Genomic DNA, 15,327 nt, shown 5'->3' with positions numbered 1-15,327 from the left:
CTTCTGCACAGTGTACCACTCTGTGTATACCAGAGTCCATTCGAGTTAGTTACGTCCAAGATACTGTAGAATCTTTCTCTTAGTCATAAAAAGTTCCTTTCATTAGCTCAGCTTCCCCTGCTGGGATCTTATCAATCCCTTCTTCCTTTTATTAATAAGGGGGATTATACCACCTCACATGGTAGCAACATGGAAGGAAGGAGATAGAGGGACAACTTGCACCCACCTTCTACTATGGGTCCAGCTAGGGGATACGAAACAATAGGGCTGATTGCCCCATAACTCAAACTACCCTGAATTTTCTTCTTGGGGCCTCTTCATATGCAACCAACCTACACCTCCTCCTTATTAGCCCTTTCCTGGCTAGGTGTTACTCGTTAGTGAAGCAGTTGGACCCACATCTGCTTTCCCTGAAGTCTCTCTCTTGATTAATCCCAGGCTGCCCTTATATCTCCCAGAAGGCCTGGTTCTTAGTCACATGGTCTCCAACACATGACTTCTGTACTCATCCCCTTCATCTGGGGAGGCAAGCTAAAGTGTCACACATGAGACTGAATCCCAACCATTGTTCCCTCTAAGCTGTGCGCGTGTGTGCGGGCGCCCACAGATCCTAAACCCCACACACACGGCGAAACACCGCACGCACAACAATTTAAACAGAAGAAATTTTTTGCTCACACGGCCTGTCCAAAATTAGAGGGAACATTGATCCCAACCCCACTCTGCTTACCTCACCTCAAAAGGTGAATTCAGCCCAGGTCAAGGTGTCTGAGGGGTGACTTGCTTCCAGAAAAATTATCCTCCTAACTCCCAATACTCAGTGATCAGTGTTAGTATATAGGTCTGTTTGTTAGCCTGGGATAGAATTTGGGGTTTGACTTTTTGATACCCTTATACTAATATGTGTAAACAAAGGACAAAGACACTGTGATGTTGCTTCTGCCTAGTCAGCTGGATTTGTTAGTACAATGGGAACAGATAAGAGCAGTTAAAGTGTTACTCAGAGCATACTTTAAGATTGCCTCGACCCCTATCTCAAGGCAAAATCAAGCAACCAGGTGGGAGGGGCAAAGGGGCTTGGGGGGGGGGAGCGATATAAAACACTAAAAGCCCAAAGAACTGCCAACCCAAGCACAACCTCATTCCTTACCCCTCCCATGGTGTACAAAAGGTGTGGGATGAAGACCCCCAGACTCAAAATGGAACATGACCAAAAATTGTAAGGGGTGGTACTGTGGGCGTGCATTGCAGGTATATTTGGGCCTGCTAAGAAGGAGGAGATGGGAATGGGGACACAGGCAAGGGTCAGAGCTGGGAAGGGGAATGTGGGGTAAATGCTCTGCGGCGTCAGGGCTGGGAACAGAACACTGGAAAACAGACTCTGCCGGCGTGTAGAGCTATGGACATGCTTGCTTGGAACTAACCCCAATAAACATCACTTTGCCTACACTTCAGATTTGCTGTCTGCGCAACAAGAACCAGGGAAGTGGGAGGTTGAAGGGAAAGTCCTCTAACAATCAGTTGATACTCAGCTGGAATAAGAGTTTTTATTCCTTCCAAAACTCCCGTTTTTTAAATTATGCTTACCACAGCAACTTTGGTTAGCGTAATGATCGGTGCAGACAGCACCTCCACTAACATACAGTGCTGCATTTCTGTTTTAGTGTGAAGCTGTAGTCTTGTATATTGTTATGTGTTGTGTCTGGTCTGGGGAGATTAGTGGGCAGTCAAGTCCTGCCTGTATGTGCTAGAGTCCAGTGGTGAGCTGGTTTGCACTGGTTCGCGCGAACCGGTTGTTAAATTTTGAACCAGTTTTAGAACCGGTTGTTAAAAATTGTTACGGCTCCCTGAGCTCCCGGCCGGGGAGGCTCCCCCGGCCCCTCCCCCGTCTTCCCCCCTCTCCCAGAGCCTCAGCGTGCCACGCCCCTGGCACCAGTGCTCTGGACCGCTCCCCTGCAGCGCCTGCCGCTTTGAGCAGCATGGTCAGGGGGTGGGGCTGCGAGCTCCAGTGGGCCGCGTGGCATCCATACACGCTGCCCTGAGCAGCATGGTAAGGGGGCTGGGCCGGGGCTGGGAGGAGGGGTTGGATAAGGGGCAGGGAGCAGTTGGAGGGGTCGGAGGTTCTGGGGGGGCGGGCAGGGGACGGGGAACGGGTTGGGTAGGCGTGGGAGTTCCGGGGGTTCTGTCAAGCAGGGCCGGTGCAACCACTAGGTGGACTAGGCGGCTACCTAGGGCACCAAGTGGTGGGGGGTCGCCAAAAAGCGGTGCCCGCCCCCATATTTTTAAAACAGTGGAGCACAAGGCTGCCTGGCTCCAGAGGGGACGCCTGCGGCGTGGCCAGTCCCTCCCCCCGGGGGAGCAGCTGGCGGTGGAGCAGGGAAGAGGAGGGTCTAGCAGTAGCAGCTGTGCCTTCTTCCCCACGCCATGGGCCGAGCCAGGCTCCCCGCCGCCCCTGGGAATCTCGGTGGCAGCCCACCGCCGAGAGCCCCAGGGGTGGCAGGGAGCCTGGCTTGGGCGCAGGGGGGGCTGTCTGCCTGCACCGCCGCTGAGAGCCCCGGGGGCAGCGGGGAGCCCAGCTTGGCCCGCGGCGCAAGGAAGAAGGCGCAGCTGTGCTCTGCTCTTCTCTTTGGGCGGAGAAGCTGGGTGTCTACTCTGCCTGCAAGGTACCTAGCCAGGCTGCGGGGAGCCGCACGGATCTGCTGAGCACCAGGGGGTGGGCAGGTCCAGTCCCTGGCCTGGGGAATGGTGTATGTGGGAGCAACCCGGGCACCCCTCCCCCAGCCAGTGCTACCCCCTCCAACACCCACCAACCAGCTCCTTCAATCCTGTGCAATCCCTGCACCAACAACCCACCCTGTCCCACCACTTTTGCCTCTGGGCAGCCTCCACCCAGCCCCCCAGCCCCCACCCCCAGCAGCCAGCCATGGTCACCTTCACCCCTGCATCAACCTCGGGACCCCCCAGCTCACCCCTCCCTGCCACCTTCACCCCCCCTGCAACAACCCCAGGCACATACACACCCCTGTCTGCCAGCCCCTTGCAACAACCCCCTGCTGACCACTTCTCCCTTGTGCCACTCCCTCCCTGCCACTGCATCCCCTGCAACAAGCCCCTTTTGCCTCTGTGCAATCTCTTCCCTGCCACTACACCCCCGCCTCCTCCACCTCTTGGCACATCACTTAAATCAGAGCTTTTTATAGGGAACCGGTTGTTAAGATTTTGGCAGCTCATCACTGTGCTAGAGTAGCTACTTTAAGTGTTCTAGAAATTGCTTTGTATAAATGAGTATTACAATACTCTTATCTATATAAAAGTTTACTCCTTTTCTGGATCCAGCTAAGCTCCTGGACTCAGTGGTATCCTGTAGCATGAGTGCCACAGACAGTGTGGGGGGAAACACTTCATTTGATTAGTTTTGAATGTGATACTTTTCATTATACTGAGGTCCTCTTGTTGTTGTAATGTGAGACTGAATTAAACATCTGAAGAAACTGAAAGATGGCAAATCCTGACAAGAAAAAGTTCACTCCCTTTACACTGTATACATTTTCATAGAATCTCAGTGCATCCCACAGTATTCAGTACAGTGATGTACAGTTTATATTTGCAGAAAGAAAGCTGAGTACAAACCCAGATGGGTCAGACATTATGTTAAATATGCAAAAAATGGGGAAAGTACAAAGTCTGACAGAATTGAAAAATGTATAATGCAAGTAGTATAAGCTTTCCATATTGTTGCTTTCAGATGCTATTTCTTGTTAAATGTGTGTTAATTACTTTATTCCCACAGTTAGAGAGTCCAGAGCCAAACAGGAGTCACATTCAAGCTGGCAGACCGTCAATCCCTGTAGGCTCAACATACATAATGAATGAAAGTTCTAACAGTGTATTGTTGTACAGAGAAAGTGACAAGGTTAACTATGAGCTGGGTTCATTGCTGCAGTCTAGTAAAAGCTGATCACTCCACTGCATTCATACATCTAACAATAGACAAGAAAGAAGAGACAGAATTATTTTCTTCCTAAAATGGCATCATAGAGCTTTCCTGTTTTCTTGACTTGAATCTCTCTGAAACCAGCTGCAGTGAGGAGCTTGCTGTACTGGGATGGCGTTCGTTCTTTTCCTTCAGCCTGAACCAACATGTTCATAGAGTAAAGCTGGGTTTCTATAGGCCCAGTTTTGTCTTCATTCAAAAGTGTTTCAACCAGCAGCACTCCGCCCCCTGGTGGGATGAAGAGATTTAAAAACAAACACATTGATTTGTCAGAGGAGGATACTAAAGCTTATTTTCCAACTGCATTTTTAGGTATTTCCATAACCTTAGTAATCCCCCTTATACAAAAAGAAAAATCACGTTATATTGCTACAGTATTTAATGAAAGAGGGATGCGAGAGGGATTCTATGCATCAATTAACTTATTTCCTGTACTTCAAAGTAGAGAATGAAGGGGAACCTATTAGTTGGGATTGAAACGTTTATTTACTCTGGCAGAAATGAACCCCAGAGGTGTGGTTGCCAAGCCTCTCTGAAAATTAAGCCCTATGGCACCTAAAAATGCAGACTGGAAATTTTCAAAAATTGAAGAGGTGCCTGTCAACATCATTAGGCACCTAAATAACTTTAACTATCTGGCCTTCCATGTCTAAAGTGAAGTGCCCAAACCTAGAAACCAATTGTGAAAATGTTCACATTGGCCATTATTACTCACATGGCCTGGATACAAATCTCTGATTTAAAATGAGAAAAGTTTTCAATGTATGTTTCTTTACTTAGTCTTTCATTTAAATGGCCCTTCAAAAAAAAAAAGTCTAAAACAAATGATGCATATAAATCTCTATTTTGCAAAGAGGAGAACATACCAGGCTTGGAAGCCTTGTGAATTTTTGCTAGTAGCTGCATACACTTGTCATCTGCCCAGTCATGCAGGATTCTAGCCAAAATGTACAGGTCAGCTTCTGGAATTGGATCTTTAAAAAAATCTCCTGAAAAAAAAGAAAAACAATGCAAAAAAACAGGCCTGAATAGGCAAACATTTTAAATTTGGTATTGCAAAAAGTACAAGCTAGCTCTAAAACTACTCAAAAGACTTGCTGGGAAACTACATTCTTCTGGCTTGTCATGCTCACGACCAATGCAAAGCAGTGACTAACAGTGTAGGGCAAAAATTCTCAATGCTGTGTGGCAGTGTGAAGGGGGTATGCTTGTGTTAAGTGTGGAAGAAGCCTGAAAAAATGTAAGCAACCAAACATTTAAGAGACATATCTGATTCTTTGGAAACATTTTAGTGCTTCACAATTTCTCCGAAGAGACGGAAATGAACGTACATACAATGCAATAAAAAGAAAGTATGGTGAGAGTTCCCTAAACAAACCAGAAAAAGTTAATTTTCACCTCCTTCTACATCAATTTAATTTAAAAAACCTCCTCCAATCTAGGTAGTACCACAGTACAAATAAAGAAGATTCACAGCCCACTTAGGGGGCAAATCTCCCAGTATTGGATAATTGCTGATGTGCTCTTTATCCATCCACTTGAATACCAATTTAATTTCTCTCTCTCTCTCTTTCCTGTCTGCTTCACCCATATGAACCGTCTGTCACACTTCTCTGTCTTTGCTTTTAGGTCATTTCTCCCCCACCCCCTCCACTTTTTCCCCTTCTTCACTGCCAGGTCCCCTTTCTCTATCTCTCCCCTCCTCCTCCAATCCCCACCCCCCCAAAACTGACCATTTATTTTGATTTAAATAATAAAAATAGACATCTAAAAGCAAGATGCCTCAACACTCAATTTATATCGCAACAGGACCCCAACAGCATTTATCCCTTCAAACGTAGCATGGACGTCCTTATGGGCCTTTGTGGCCAGTCACATTGCACTAATCTAAACGACCTACTGTTTTCAACAATTTTGCACGCTTTGGACCTGCCCACAATTGTTCAGTGAAGCCGCATCCCCACCGCATGACACTGAAGGGCTAGGATGGACACAGCATGGAGTTTGTTTTTTAATTTTTACTTTGCTGTTTAATAGGGATGATGTTCAAGGCCTTGGTATAGACTTGCATCCTTGGCAACTAATAGCTTCTCCCAGGTGAGTAACCCAATCCACAGGGTGAACGTTGCTCAGTACACTCTGTTATCATCAAACATGGTCCCTTCAGCACATTTTTCTTTGCAGATGAGCACACACAAAATGAACCCAGTTTACCTTCATGGAAAGTGATCCGACGTTCTTCCGGGGGTACAAAACGCTCCTTTGCCACTTGCACTACTTTAGGTAGGTCATAAATTGTGACTGTAGAATTTGGGTACAAAGAAATACATTCCTGGGCCAAACCACCTGCACATCCTTATAGTGAAAGTGAAATACAGGGTAAATGCTCAAATATAACAATACTGGTCATTTTTATAATAGCTTCCATCTCAGAAACTTAAGACTGCAATGAACTCAGACTCATGCTGCCTTGTGAGATAGGTTAACGTTAGTATCCATTTTTACAGAAGGAGACACTGAAGTACAAACAAGGTAAGTGATTTGTTCATGGTCTCCCAGCCTCTCTTTGTCTTCTCTGAAATAGGACCCAGTTTTCCCTGCTCCCAGTCCTGTGATCTAACCACCAGCCTGTAAAGGGTATTGTTTTAATGGTGTGATGCAGCTATAGCTGGCTGGAAACTTTCAAAGGAAGAGTTTTTTCTTTCAAAAAATGAACATTTTGAATATGAAAATATTCTGAAATATTGACTTTTTCTAAGTTTTAGTTGTCATGGAATTTTTTAGGACTTTTTTTTTAAATGAATGCAGTTACTGGGCGTTTATTTCACTGAAAACCTGCATTTTGTTAAACAGGAAATGGAGATAACCATTTCAGTGTTTTCTATCAAACATGAGAAGTTAAACACATGAGATTGGGTCTCTTTTGAATACTACAAAACAGAAACCTCATTTTTTAATGAAAATATTCTGAAAAAATTTCAACCAGCATTACATGAAACTAAAAGCTAAAATACCAGTGACCTACCACAATAGATATTCCCCTTATCTAAAATCAACGAACCATGCTTCTGTTTTAAAGCTTCCATCTTCAATCATTAGGACGGCATATAGTAAATAATAAAGTCTATGAGTCTATAGTGCTATTAACCTATGAATATCAAAGCACTTCACAAAGGAGGCACAATCTCCATTGTACAGGCTGGAAAAATAAAGGCCCAGAGATGGGAAATGACTTGCTTCAGGTCATCCAGCCAACCAAGGGCAGAGCTGGGATAGAACCCAGGTCTCCTAAGTCCCAGGATGGTCACAATCAGTACAGTCCCTGCAGGAATGCATGAAAGTCTGCTGTAGTTTCCATGGTATGCAACCGATGAAGTGAGCTGTAGCTCACGAGAGCTCATGCTCAAATAAATTGGTTAGTCGCTAAGGTGCCACAAGTACTCCTTTTCTTTTTATGAAAAACTCTAGGCACACTTCGCTACAAGCTGGATTTCAAAAGCCCTTACCTCCTCCCATTAGGTTTACACCAAAAGCCAGGTCTTGGTATATAGAAAATGCCACAATGAGAAAAATAACTGAATTGTTAAAAATGGGAAAAATTCACATCCAATATTCACCATTCAAAACATTACCATATAGTTAAAGTTCAGGATGGGTTTTGTCTGTATTGTAAAACAAACCCCAGAGGGGAAAGAAACAGGTGAGGAGCATGAGTTGAGTTAGTTTACCTTAAAAGGACCGCATACGTCAAGGTTATTTCCCCCATGATATTTAAATTCATGTTTTTCTCACTGTTTACAACAATGAACTGAAAACTGACCTGGTTTCTCTGCTTTCGCTGCTTTTGCTCCATCCCACAAGCACATGGGTTTGTTCCTGCAGAGCTAGTCATTTGCATAAGACTGCAGGCAGTGAGCATTCAACAGCGGCCTGCTCCAAAGATCAGTGGAGTCAATGGGACAATTCCCATCAACTATTTTAGGGTTTGGATTCAGACCGAAAAAGGGCACAGAAAGGTTTTCTGTATAAGGACTTTGCAAACAGAAAGAAGGGTGGGAGGGAAGCAAGTGGTCCAAATTTTGAGCCTACCAAATTTTATGGTGGCTCTTCAATGTTAATTCTATACAAACAGCCACCACAAACACTTTTAAATCCCTTGTAATAAAAGCACTGATTCCAGTCTGAGAAGCACAGAAGAAATCTCAAGACAACCAGTACATTTGTCTTGGGGAGAAGGCAGAAGGGGAGAAAGGGACTTTAAGTTGAGTTCAAGTGATGGGTGGGGTGTGGGACAATTTGGAAAGATTCCATGGCTATGAATACGTTAAGCTTCAGAATAACTAACTTACTTCCAGCTTGCCTGCCCTACCTTGCCAGCAACCCATCTGGCAAGCAGTTTTCCAGGATCCCCCAGCTCCCTGGCTCTTCAACTGCTCCTGTGGTGGGGTTGCCCCAGAGCAGAGCTCCCAAGAAGCATCTTTCATTTGAGAAACTTTGAAATATTCCCCCTCCAGGAACACTTTGGTGTTTCCAAAATGAAGTATTGCAGAATATCTCTTCTGCAAAAATGTTTGAGATTTTGGCTTTTCATCCCAGTTTGGGATACAGTTTATTTCTAAAACCTTGAAACTTTTGCAGTGTGAGATTCATTTTCCCAGCCAGATCTACTTAAAATGAAATAGTCGGAGGGCAGACCAGATCATGCTTATGGACCTTGATTCACCCAGGTGCTTAAGCACAGGCCTATCCTTAAATAAAAATGATAATTCCCATTGAGGCTGAATCAGGGCGATGGGCATGGAAGTAACCCAACAAATGTAGTCAAGAAAATTTTGAAATAATAATACATGACACTGAAAACATCATCAATCATCATCACAATCTGCAGCAGACCTTAATACATCAGTCGCATCATGAAAAGCACAGAAGTGATTGCGGTGTAACTGAAAATATCTGCAGAATTTTTACAGCCAAATTACAGGGCTATATTTGCTGCCATAAGGGAACTACACTGGCAGAGGCTGTTCTAATGGTATGCACAGCTCCAGGAGAAAATTGTCATCAATATTAATCGGAAAATCATAGGTAAGGCCATTGCAAGGAAGAGTAAGACACAGCTGAGGCATACTGAATGGCTTTAGAGGTTGAGAAGTGAAAATGGCCAGAACAGATTAGCCAGACTCATTTCTGCTTTCTGTGTTTTAGAAACTTGAGAGAGCAAAACAGCAGGGGAGAAATAGAAATGGAGATTGCGTGGTGCTGTAAATCCTGACAGGACTGAAACACAGAGACAACGGTAAAGCTTTTTTGTGGTAAGATGTATGTAGGCAATTCATCAACCTAAAGTCACTGAATGAAGTGAAGAATAGCCTGGAAGCTGTTCTGGCAGAATTTCTTAAGCAATGGCAAAAGAAAAACCTACCAATCATTGAGAAGGAAAATAAGCTGCTACTTAGATCTATGGGGTTCTTTAGACTGAGGAAAACATTCCGCTTTCTAATGCTTTTATCATTTTCATATTTTTATAGGACTTTGGCTCAAAATGTAAAATGCTTCCCTTGTGATTGATCCTGGCCATGAAGTCTGTTCTGTTTTTCCATTGCTCACACAGGTCGTAGAACAAGTGCAGTACTTATCCATAGCTTACAAAAGAAGACAGTTCAAAGTTCTGATGACACTTACCTCCCAGATCATAAATGACCGTGAAAGCTGAAAGGTCAAATGCAGCAATCACATCTCTGCCACAAATACTCCAAATTGCATTTAAACCATACATGAATTTGATCATCTCTTCTTCTGATCTAGTCATTTAAAAGAACATTATTTGTAGCACAAGTAAATTATGACACATTTATTGGTGGCTAGCATATTACTCTTTCACGAACTATTATCTCAAATACTATATTAAACCCTGCTTCTACGCCAGCATGCACAATAGACTACTGTGTCCACTATTAAAGAACTTACACTACTAGCTATTCAAAACGTTAAAAATAAATCCACCCTATTTCATATTCCTACATATTAATGAAACTTACCAGAAGAAAAACATGTTACACTTATCATCTAGCAGTGTGTTATGATGCTAAGCCTCAGGGTCCCCAGATGTTTTTCATTGAACGGAATTTTTCAGTATACCAACTATGGTACATAACAAGCTTTTCATGATAAGTTGCAAGTAAGAATTTTTTTCTTTGATACCAAAGTGACAAGCATATTAGAAAAAACAGATATTCTCAACACTGGATACCATTGAAATGACGGGGTTTTCATGTGAATAGGACTAATCATCATATTTCACCATCAAAATGGTAATACAAAATAGAAAAAAACATCGCAACACTAAATTGATTATTACCTGTAGAGAGCCCCAAAGAGGTCTTTTGATGAAACGCCAAATGCTCGCTCATACTGGTTTTTCCCATCTCTTAAAAAAAAGTTAGAAAATTGTGAGCATATTTTTGGTTTAACACCTTGCTGCATTGGTGGCAATTTTGGCTTATAAAGGTACTATTTTATTAAACTTATTAAGGAAAAAGGGAATCACCTGTGGCATTACCCTTTGTTTGATTTCTTGAATCATTCTGAAATCCACAACCAAAAGATTCAGAAAGGAAATCAACCTCTACTTTGTTATTATTTTATGTTCGTTATTGGACACCACTCGGAGGAAGGAAACACAACTGCTATTTGATATACCAGAGACAGGGCTCAGATCCTCAGCTGGTGTAAATTGACATAGCTCCATAAAGAGCTGTGCTGACCTGTACCGGCTGAGATTCTGGCCCAATATACACTGACTTCCTTCCTCACTTTCTTCTGCCTTTGGCAACAAAACCAATTAGGATCCCTGCAAGCATCCCTCAGTCACTATTCATCATCATTTGCCTGGCCGAGGGCTTCCCTCCACAGAAACTGTTGTCATGATTAAATGTTCCCCTTGGGACACACCAAAGAAGCATAGTATAGAAGTGTATTTCCTGAATCTACAGTGAATTCATCCACTGAAGCACTAGTAAACATGTAATAATAGCGATACTTAGCACTTCAACATGCTTCTGAAACAATTACCAGTCAATGAGTATCATCAGCAGGCAGGACTGAACCTGGGACCTCTGGAGCTAAATGCAGCCCCCTCAAGCCACATAGCTGTTAGCTAACACTGTAGCAGATTCATTAATCTCCAAGTGATCTCAGTGCCACTATGTGGGACAGAGCACTACACCCAGGACGTGTCTGGGTTACATATGTCTTCATTTTCTACTGTTTCCCCAGAGACAAGCCTCTTCCTGAGAAGGTTCACAAATGTAGCAAAGTGCTTTACTGCACTGGGTGTTGGCACATGAATTTTGTGCAAACGACAAAAGATTTCATCTCCTTACCTCACAGCATCTGTCAGGTAGTGCCAGCACAAATAGATGGTTTTGGAGTAGTACATCAAATTATGATACTGAGACTTGGGACTTGATTTTGTAAGATAGAGGTTGGAAAGCTCTGTGTTCCTGTAAAAGGCTAAAAGGAAAAAGAAGGTAAGTTAACATTTACAAACTTGTCATTGTGCAACGCCTGTTTTACAGCATAATCTTTATAACAAGAACAAGCTGTAGGAATGTAACCAAAGCAACAAAGAAACTGCAGGAGATTCCCCACTCTAGATAGACCAGAGATGGGGGAGGGCCCGGGGGCACGCATGCATAGCATACCATACCATGTCTACCCGTCAGATTCTGCAAGAACTGGAGTGAAGGATTCCAGAATGTTATAAGCACACTCCATCACTACCAGCACGTCTTTTGTGAAAGAGCAAGAGGAAAATGTATAAGCCACACGGCTGTGGTGACATCTCTTGCCACTATGCTTTTTAGTATGTATACTCAAAAGCATCTTATTTCAGCAATAACACCTAACATACCAGTCTTTTTTTACCTGGTGAGGAAACCAATGGGGAGAGTTAAGTCCCCAGGACATAATACCACCCATTATCCCTAACTTGAATAGCTCAGACACTTCTGAGGCCATTTACTGCTACTGAATTTCAGTATTCTCGCTGGCTGATTATCGGAGTCATCTCACAGATGCAAAGCTTTGGACTCGTACCATGCTCACGATATGTCTTTAATGGACAGACATATGGGTTGCTATAGAATGTGTTCTCTCTCTTACAACAGAGGCAAACTCCCACTGAATTCAATGAGAGCCAGATTAGGCTTTAAATCTTTTCCTCAGCTGTCTGTGATGGGAAGACTGAGGTATGGGCAGCTCCAGGAAAGTCTCTGTGTGTGCTCTCCACGGGGGTGGCTGCCACGGAGGAGAAAAGTTCCTTTGAAGCATCCAGCTGAACTTCCATTAGCAGGGTGGATGCTGCCTCATTTAGGCTTCTGCAGCTGGGCTGTTTTCCATGGAAAGGGTGTAGGTGGCTTCTGAACTGGCCACAGATTTCTAAGGGCTTGTCCATATGTTGAAATGGACTGGAAAAGCTGTTTATTAGAGCTCCCTGTGCTGACACTATTTTTGTAGAATATCAGTATCCTTTTCCAATTTAGATTAATCCATTTTGGAAGTGAATCAAGCTAAACTGGAACAAGCCAAGCTAAATTGAAACAAACTAACTCTTATTCCAGAATAAGAGCATCCATCAGGGGAGCTACTGTGGAATGGCTATAGCACTTCAAGTTCCCCCTTCCTTACTCCAAAATAACTTCCCCATGTAGACATGGCCTAAGAGCAGAGAAGGTACTTGTAAAAAGGCCATTCTTCTTTTATGTTTATTTAGCAGTCCCTCTGCTATGCAAACACAGTAAGAATACTCTTTCTGACCCAGTGTACCAATGGGTTTATATTAATCCTGAGAGCACTGCTTGATTCCCATGGGGAGAAATGGCCCAACTTGATGATCACTTTAGATAAGCTATTACCAGCAGGAGAGTGGGGTGGGAGGAGGTATTGTTTCATGGTCTCTGTGTGTATATAATGTCTACTGCAGTTTTCACGGTATGCATCCGATGAAGTGAGCTGTAGCTCACGAAAGCTCATGCTCAAATAAATTGGTTAGTCTCTAAGGTGCCTTAAGTACTCCTTTTCTTTTTGCAAAGACAGACTAACACGGCTGTTACTCTGAAACCTTAAAACCAACAGTGATTGAATTGTTAGCCTTCTCCCTTCCTGACAACATTACCTCCTTCACTTTTCATTTCGACTCCCAGGAGCTTTAATCCCACACAGGCATCAAGTAACCGTTCCATTCCGCTGGCGCTGGTGCCCAAACGTTCAGCAATGGCATCTGAAGACAGGGGCCCTTCCGACTCCAGCAATAGATCAAACACTCCCAACTCACAGGCGGTAAACATAATCTGAAAGCAAACGGGGGTGGGGCAGGGGAGTAAGAGAAAGTGCAGATCCCCCCCAATAAGCAGCTCCTTAAGTGAGAAAATTTTACAAGAATTGTAAAAACCACCACTAAAGTGTTTTTCAACCATCGCAATGCTGTGATTAAACTGCAGTTGCTTTTAGCACTGAGGCCATTGCTTAAATTGCGCTGCTTCTTTCATTTCTGTTCCATGCTGATCTACCCATTAAATAATCACATATTCAGGCCAGGTATTGTGTATGCATTTTTTTGCCTTTATAGGTTTAGAACAGACCCTTACAATACCACATTTTAAAGGCACTGTGCTATGATTAATAGACTGATGATGTGACGTATTGTTAAAAAAAACTATGAAAGTCTCATGCAGCAAAACCAGAAACAATCCTAAAAGCTTTGGAGCCCTTAGATAGATCTAATAGCCTATCCCCAAATTGTAACAAATGTCTTTTTATATATGTCTTTCTATCTAGCATGGAACGCATAATGCTAGATTGCATATTTTATGGTCATAGAAAACGTTCACAAAAATGCCAGAGCGTGCCAGTTCTAATCTCCTGCTTGCCATGATCCTTTGTAAACCTCCACAGAGTTCCCCCTCTCCTTCTAAGAGATAACATAACACTATCCAGCAGAATCAAAATTACCTTCCGATTATCTTTCAAAAATATATTTTAAGAGTGTGAATTTGAAAAATATTGGCCATTCACTGCCTCTCTGGGTGCTTAGAAAACTGTTATTATTTGAACTAGCCTATATTCTCTCCACAGTGGAAAGGAGACTCATTGGGCATTTAATTCCCCACCACCACACACACACACACACACACACACACACACCTATGAATGGTATTTCTTGTTTTGCTGTGTTGGCTTTTGACAGAGCAGGAAATATTAAATACTAATTGGAACACATGGTTTGTAAAAATATCTTCAAGGAGGGAAATGAAATCTCTGGGTTTCCACCTCTGCCTTACTACCATTCTGTTTCTTGAAAGACAGTCATTAAACTAGATCCGTTTTGCCCCCAAGGGATATAATCTGCCAGAATATAAATAAGCCACTGTGTTCTCTTTTGCAGCACAAGGTAAATACAGATATGCAAAATTCACTGTAGGTGAGTATATTTTTGCAAAACTGTGTTATCTGGAGTTAGATTTTGCAAAATCAAAACCAAGGGTCATTTGGATCTGTGGTCTGTTTATCCGAAAACCCAAAATTTAGAGGTATGTGGAGATATTCTCTTAGTAAAACAGACTGGCATGATTTTGGGTGATTTTAATTTAGCAAAACATCATTTGGAAGACTTTATAATAATACAACTTGGTGCAGACCTGGGTTCCCTTTACCCAAAACCCCAAAATTTAAGGAGCTGGATAAATTATCTCAGAGTTGGCCCATCTTTGAAGGTGACATTTCTTACAGGTTTTTTTCTGCAAACTTTCATCATGACTATTTCAAGATAAAATTTGACAAACTCCTAAGAGATTGAGGTTAAAATTGGAACCCCTTGTATTGAGTCTGTTCCTTTCTTGAGATTTAAAATAACCATCTAAATTGAGTTTGGAAATTTCTACCTACCTAGTTTTAATATAATTTCTAAGCATTATTTGTCATTCTTACCTTTGAGACTAAAAACCCATTGTTGTATTGAAATAAGATCTGAGGATAGTCAAGGTCTTGTGTGGAGCTCATTTTCCTTCAGCACTCTGTGAGAGATCTTCTTGCCTTCGTCATTTAAATAAGCCTCTTTTTCACTAAGTACAGATCACACTGGGGAGTTCACTTAACCTTATTAGTTGTGAGAAAGATGTTATTAAAACACACACATATTGGTTGAAGAATTTGAATCAACCAGTTACTTCTATTAGGTTTCTTGCTGTTCTTTGGCTCTGTCCATAAAGTACAGGCTGGAGAATTACTATGAATTTATGTATTTTATCAGCCAAAATAGCATTTTAAAAGCTAAT

At 42.8% G+C, this 15,327-nt stretch overlaps 1 protein-coding gene across 1 annotated transcript; it reads right to left on the bottom strand.

The window, feature by feature from the left end:
• Nucleotides 1-3,623: 3,623 nt before the first annotated feature.
• On the bottom strand, nucleotides 3,624-15,075 carry ASMT (acetylserotonin O-methyltransferase). Its single transcript, XM_084637824.1, has 8 exons — nucleotides 14,981-15,075; nucleotides 13,170-13,344; nucleotides 11,377-11,506; nucleotides 10,353-10,421; nucleotides 9,677-9,795; nucleotides 6,209-6,349; nucleotides 4,861-4,983; nucleotides 3,624-4,222 (listed from the first exon to the last, which is right to left on the bottom strand). The coding sequence occupies exons 1-8, from the start codon at nucleotides 15,050-15,052 to the stop codon at nucleotides 4,011-4,013; spliced, it is 1,041 nt and encodes a 346-aa protein (XP_084493950.1). The 5' UTR covers nucleotides 15,053-15,075; the 3' UTR covers nucleotides 3,624-4,010.
• Between the last annotated feature and the right edge of the window lie 252 nt (nucleotides 15,076-15,327).

This window comes from Lepidochelys olivacea, assembly GCF_965140295.1.
Source record: "Lepidochelys olivacea isolate rLepOli2 genome assembly, chromosome: 1".
NCBI classification, from domain to species: domain Eukaryota; kingdom Metazoa; phylum Chordata; order Testudines; family Cheloniidae; genus Lepidochelys; species Lepidochelys olivacea.
Note: the sequence above shows the minus strand (reverse complement) of the source record. Positions and strands in the feature narration are given on the sequence as shown.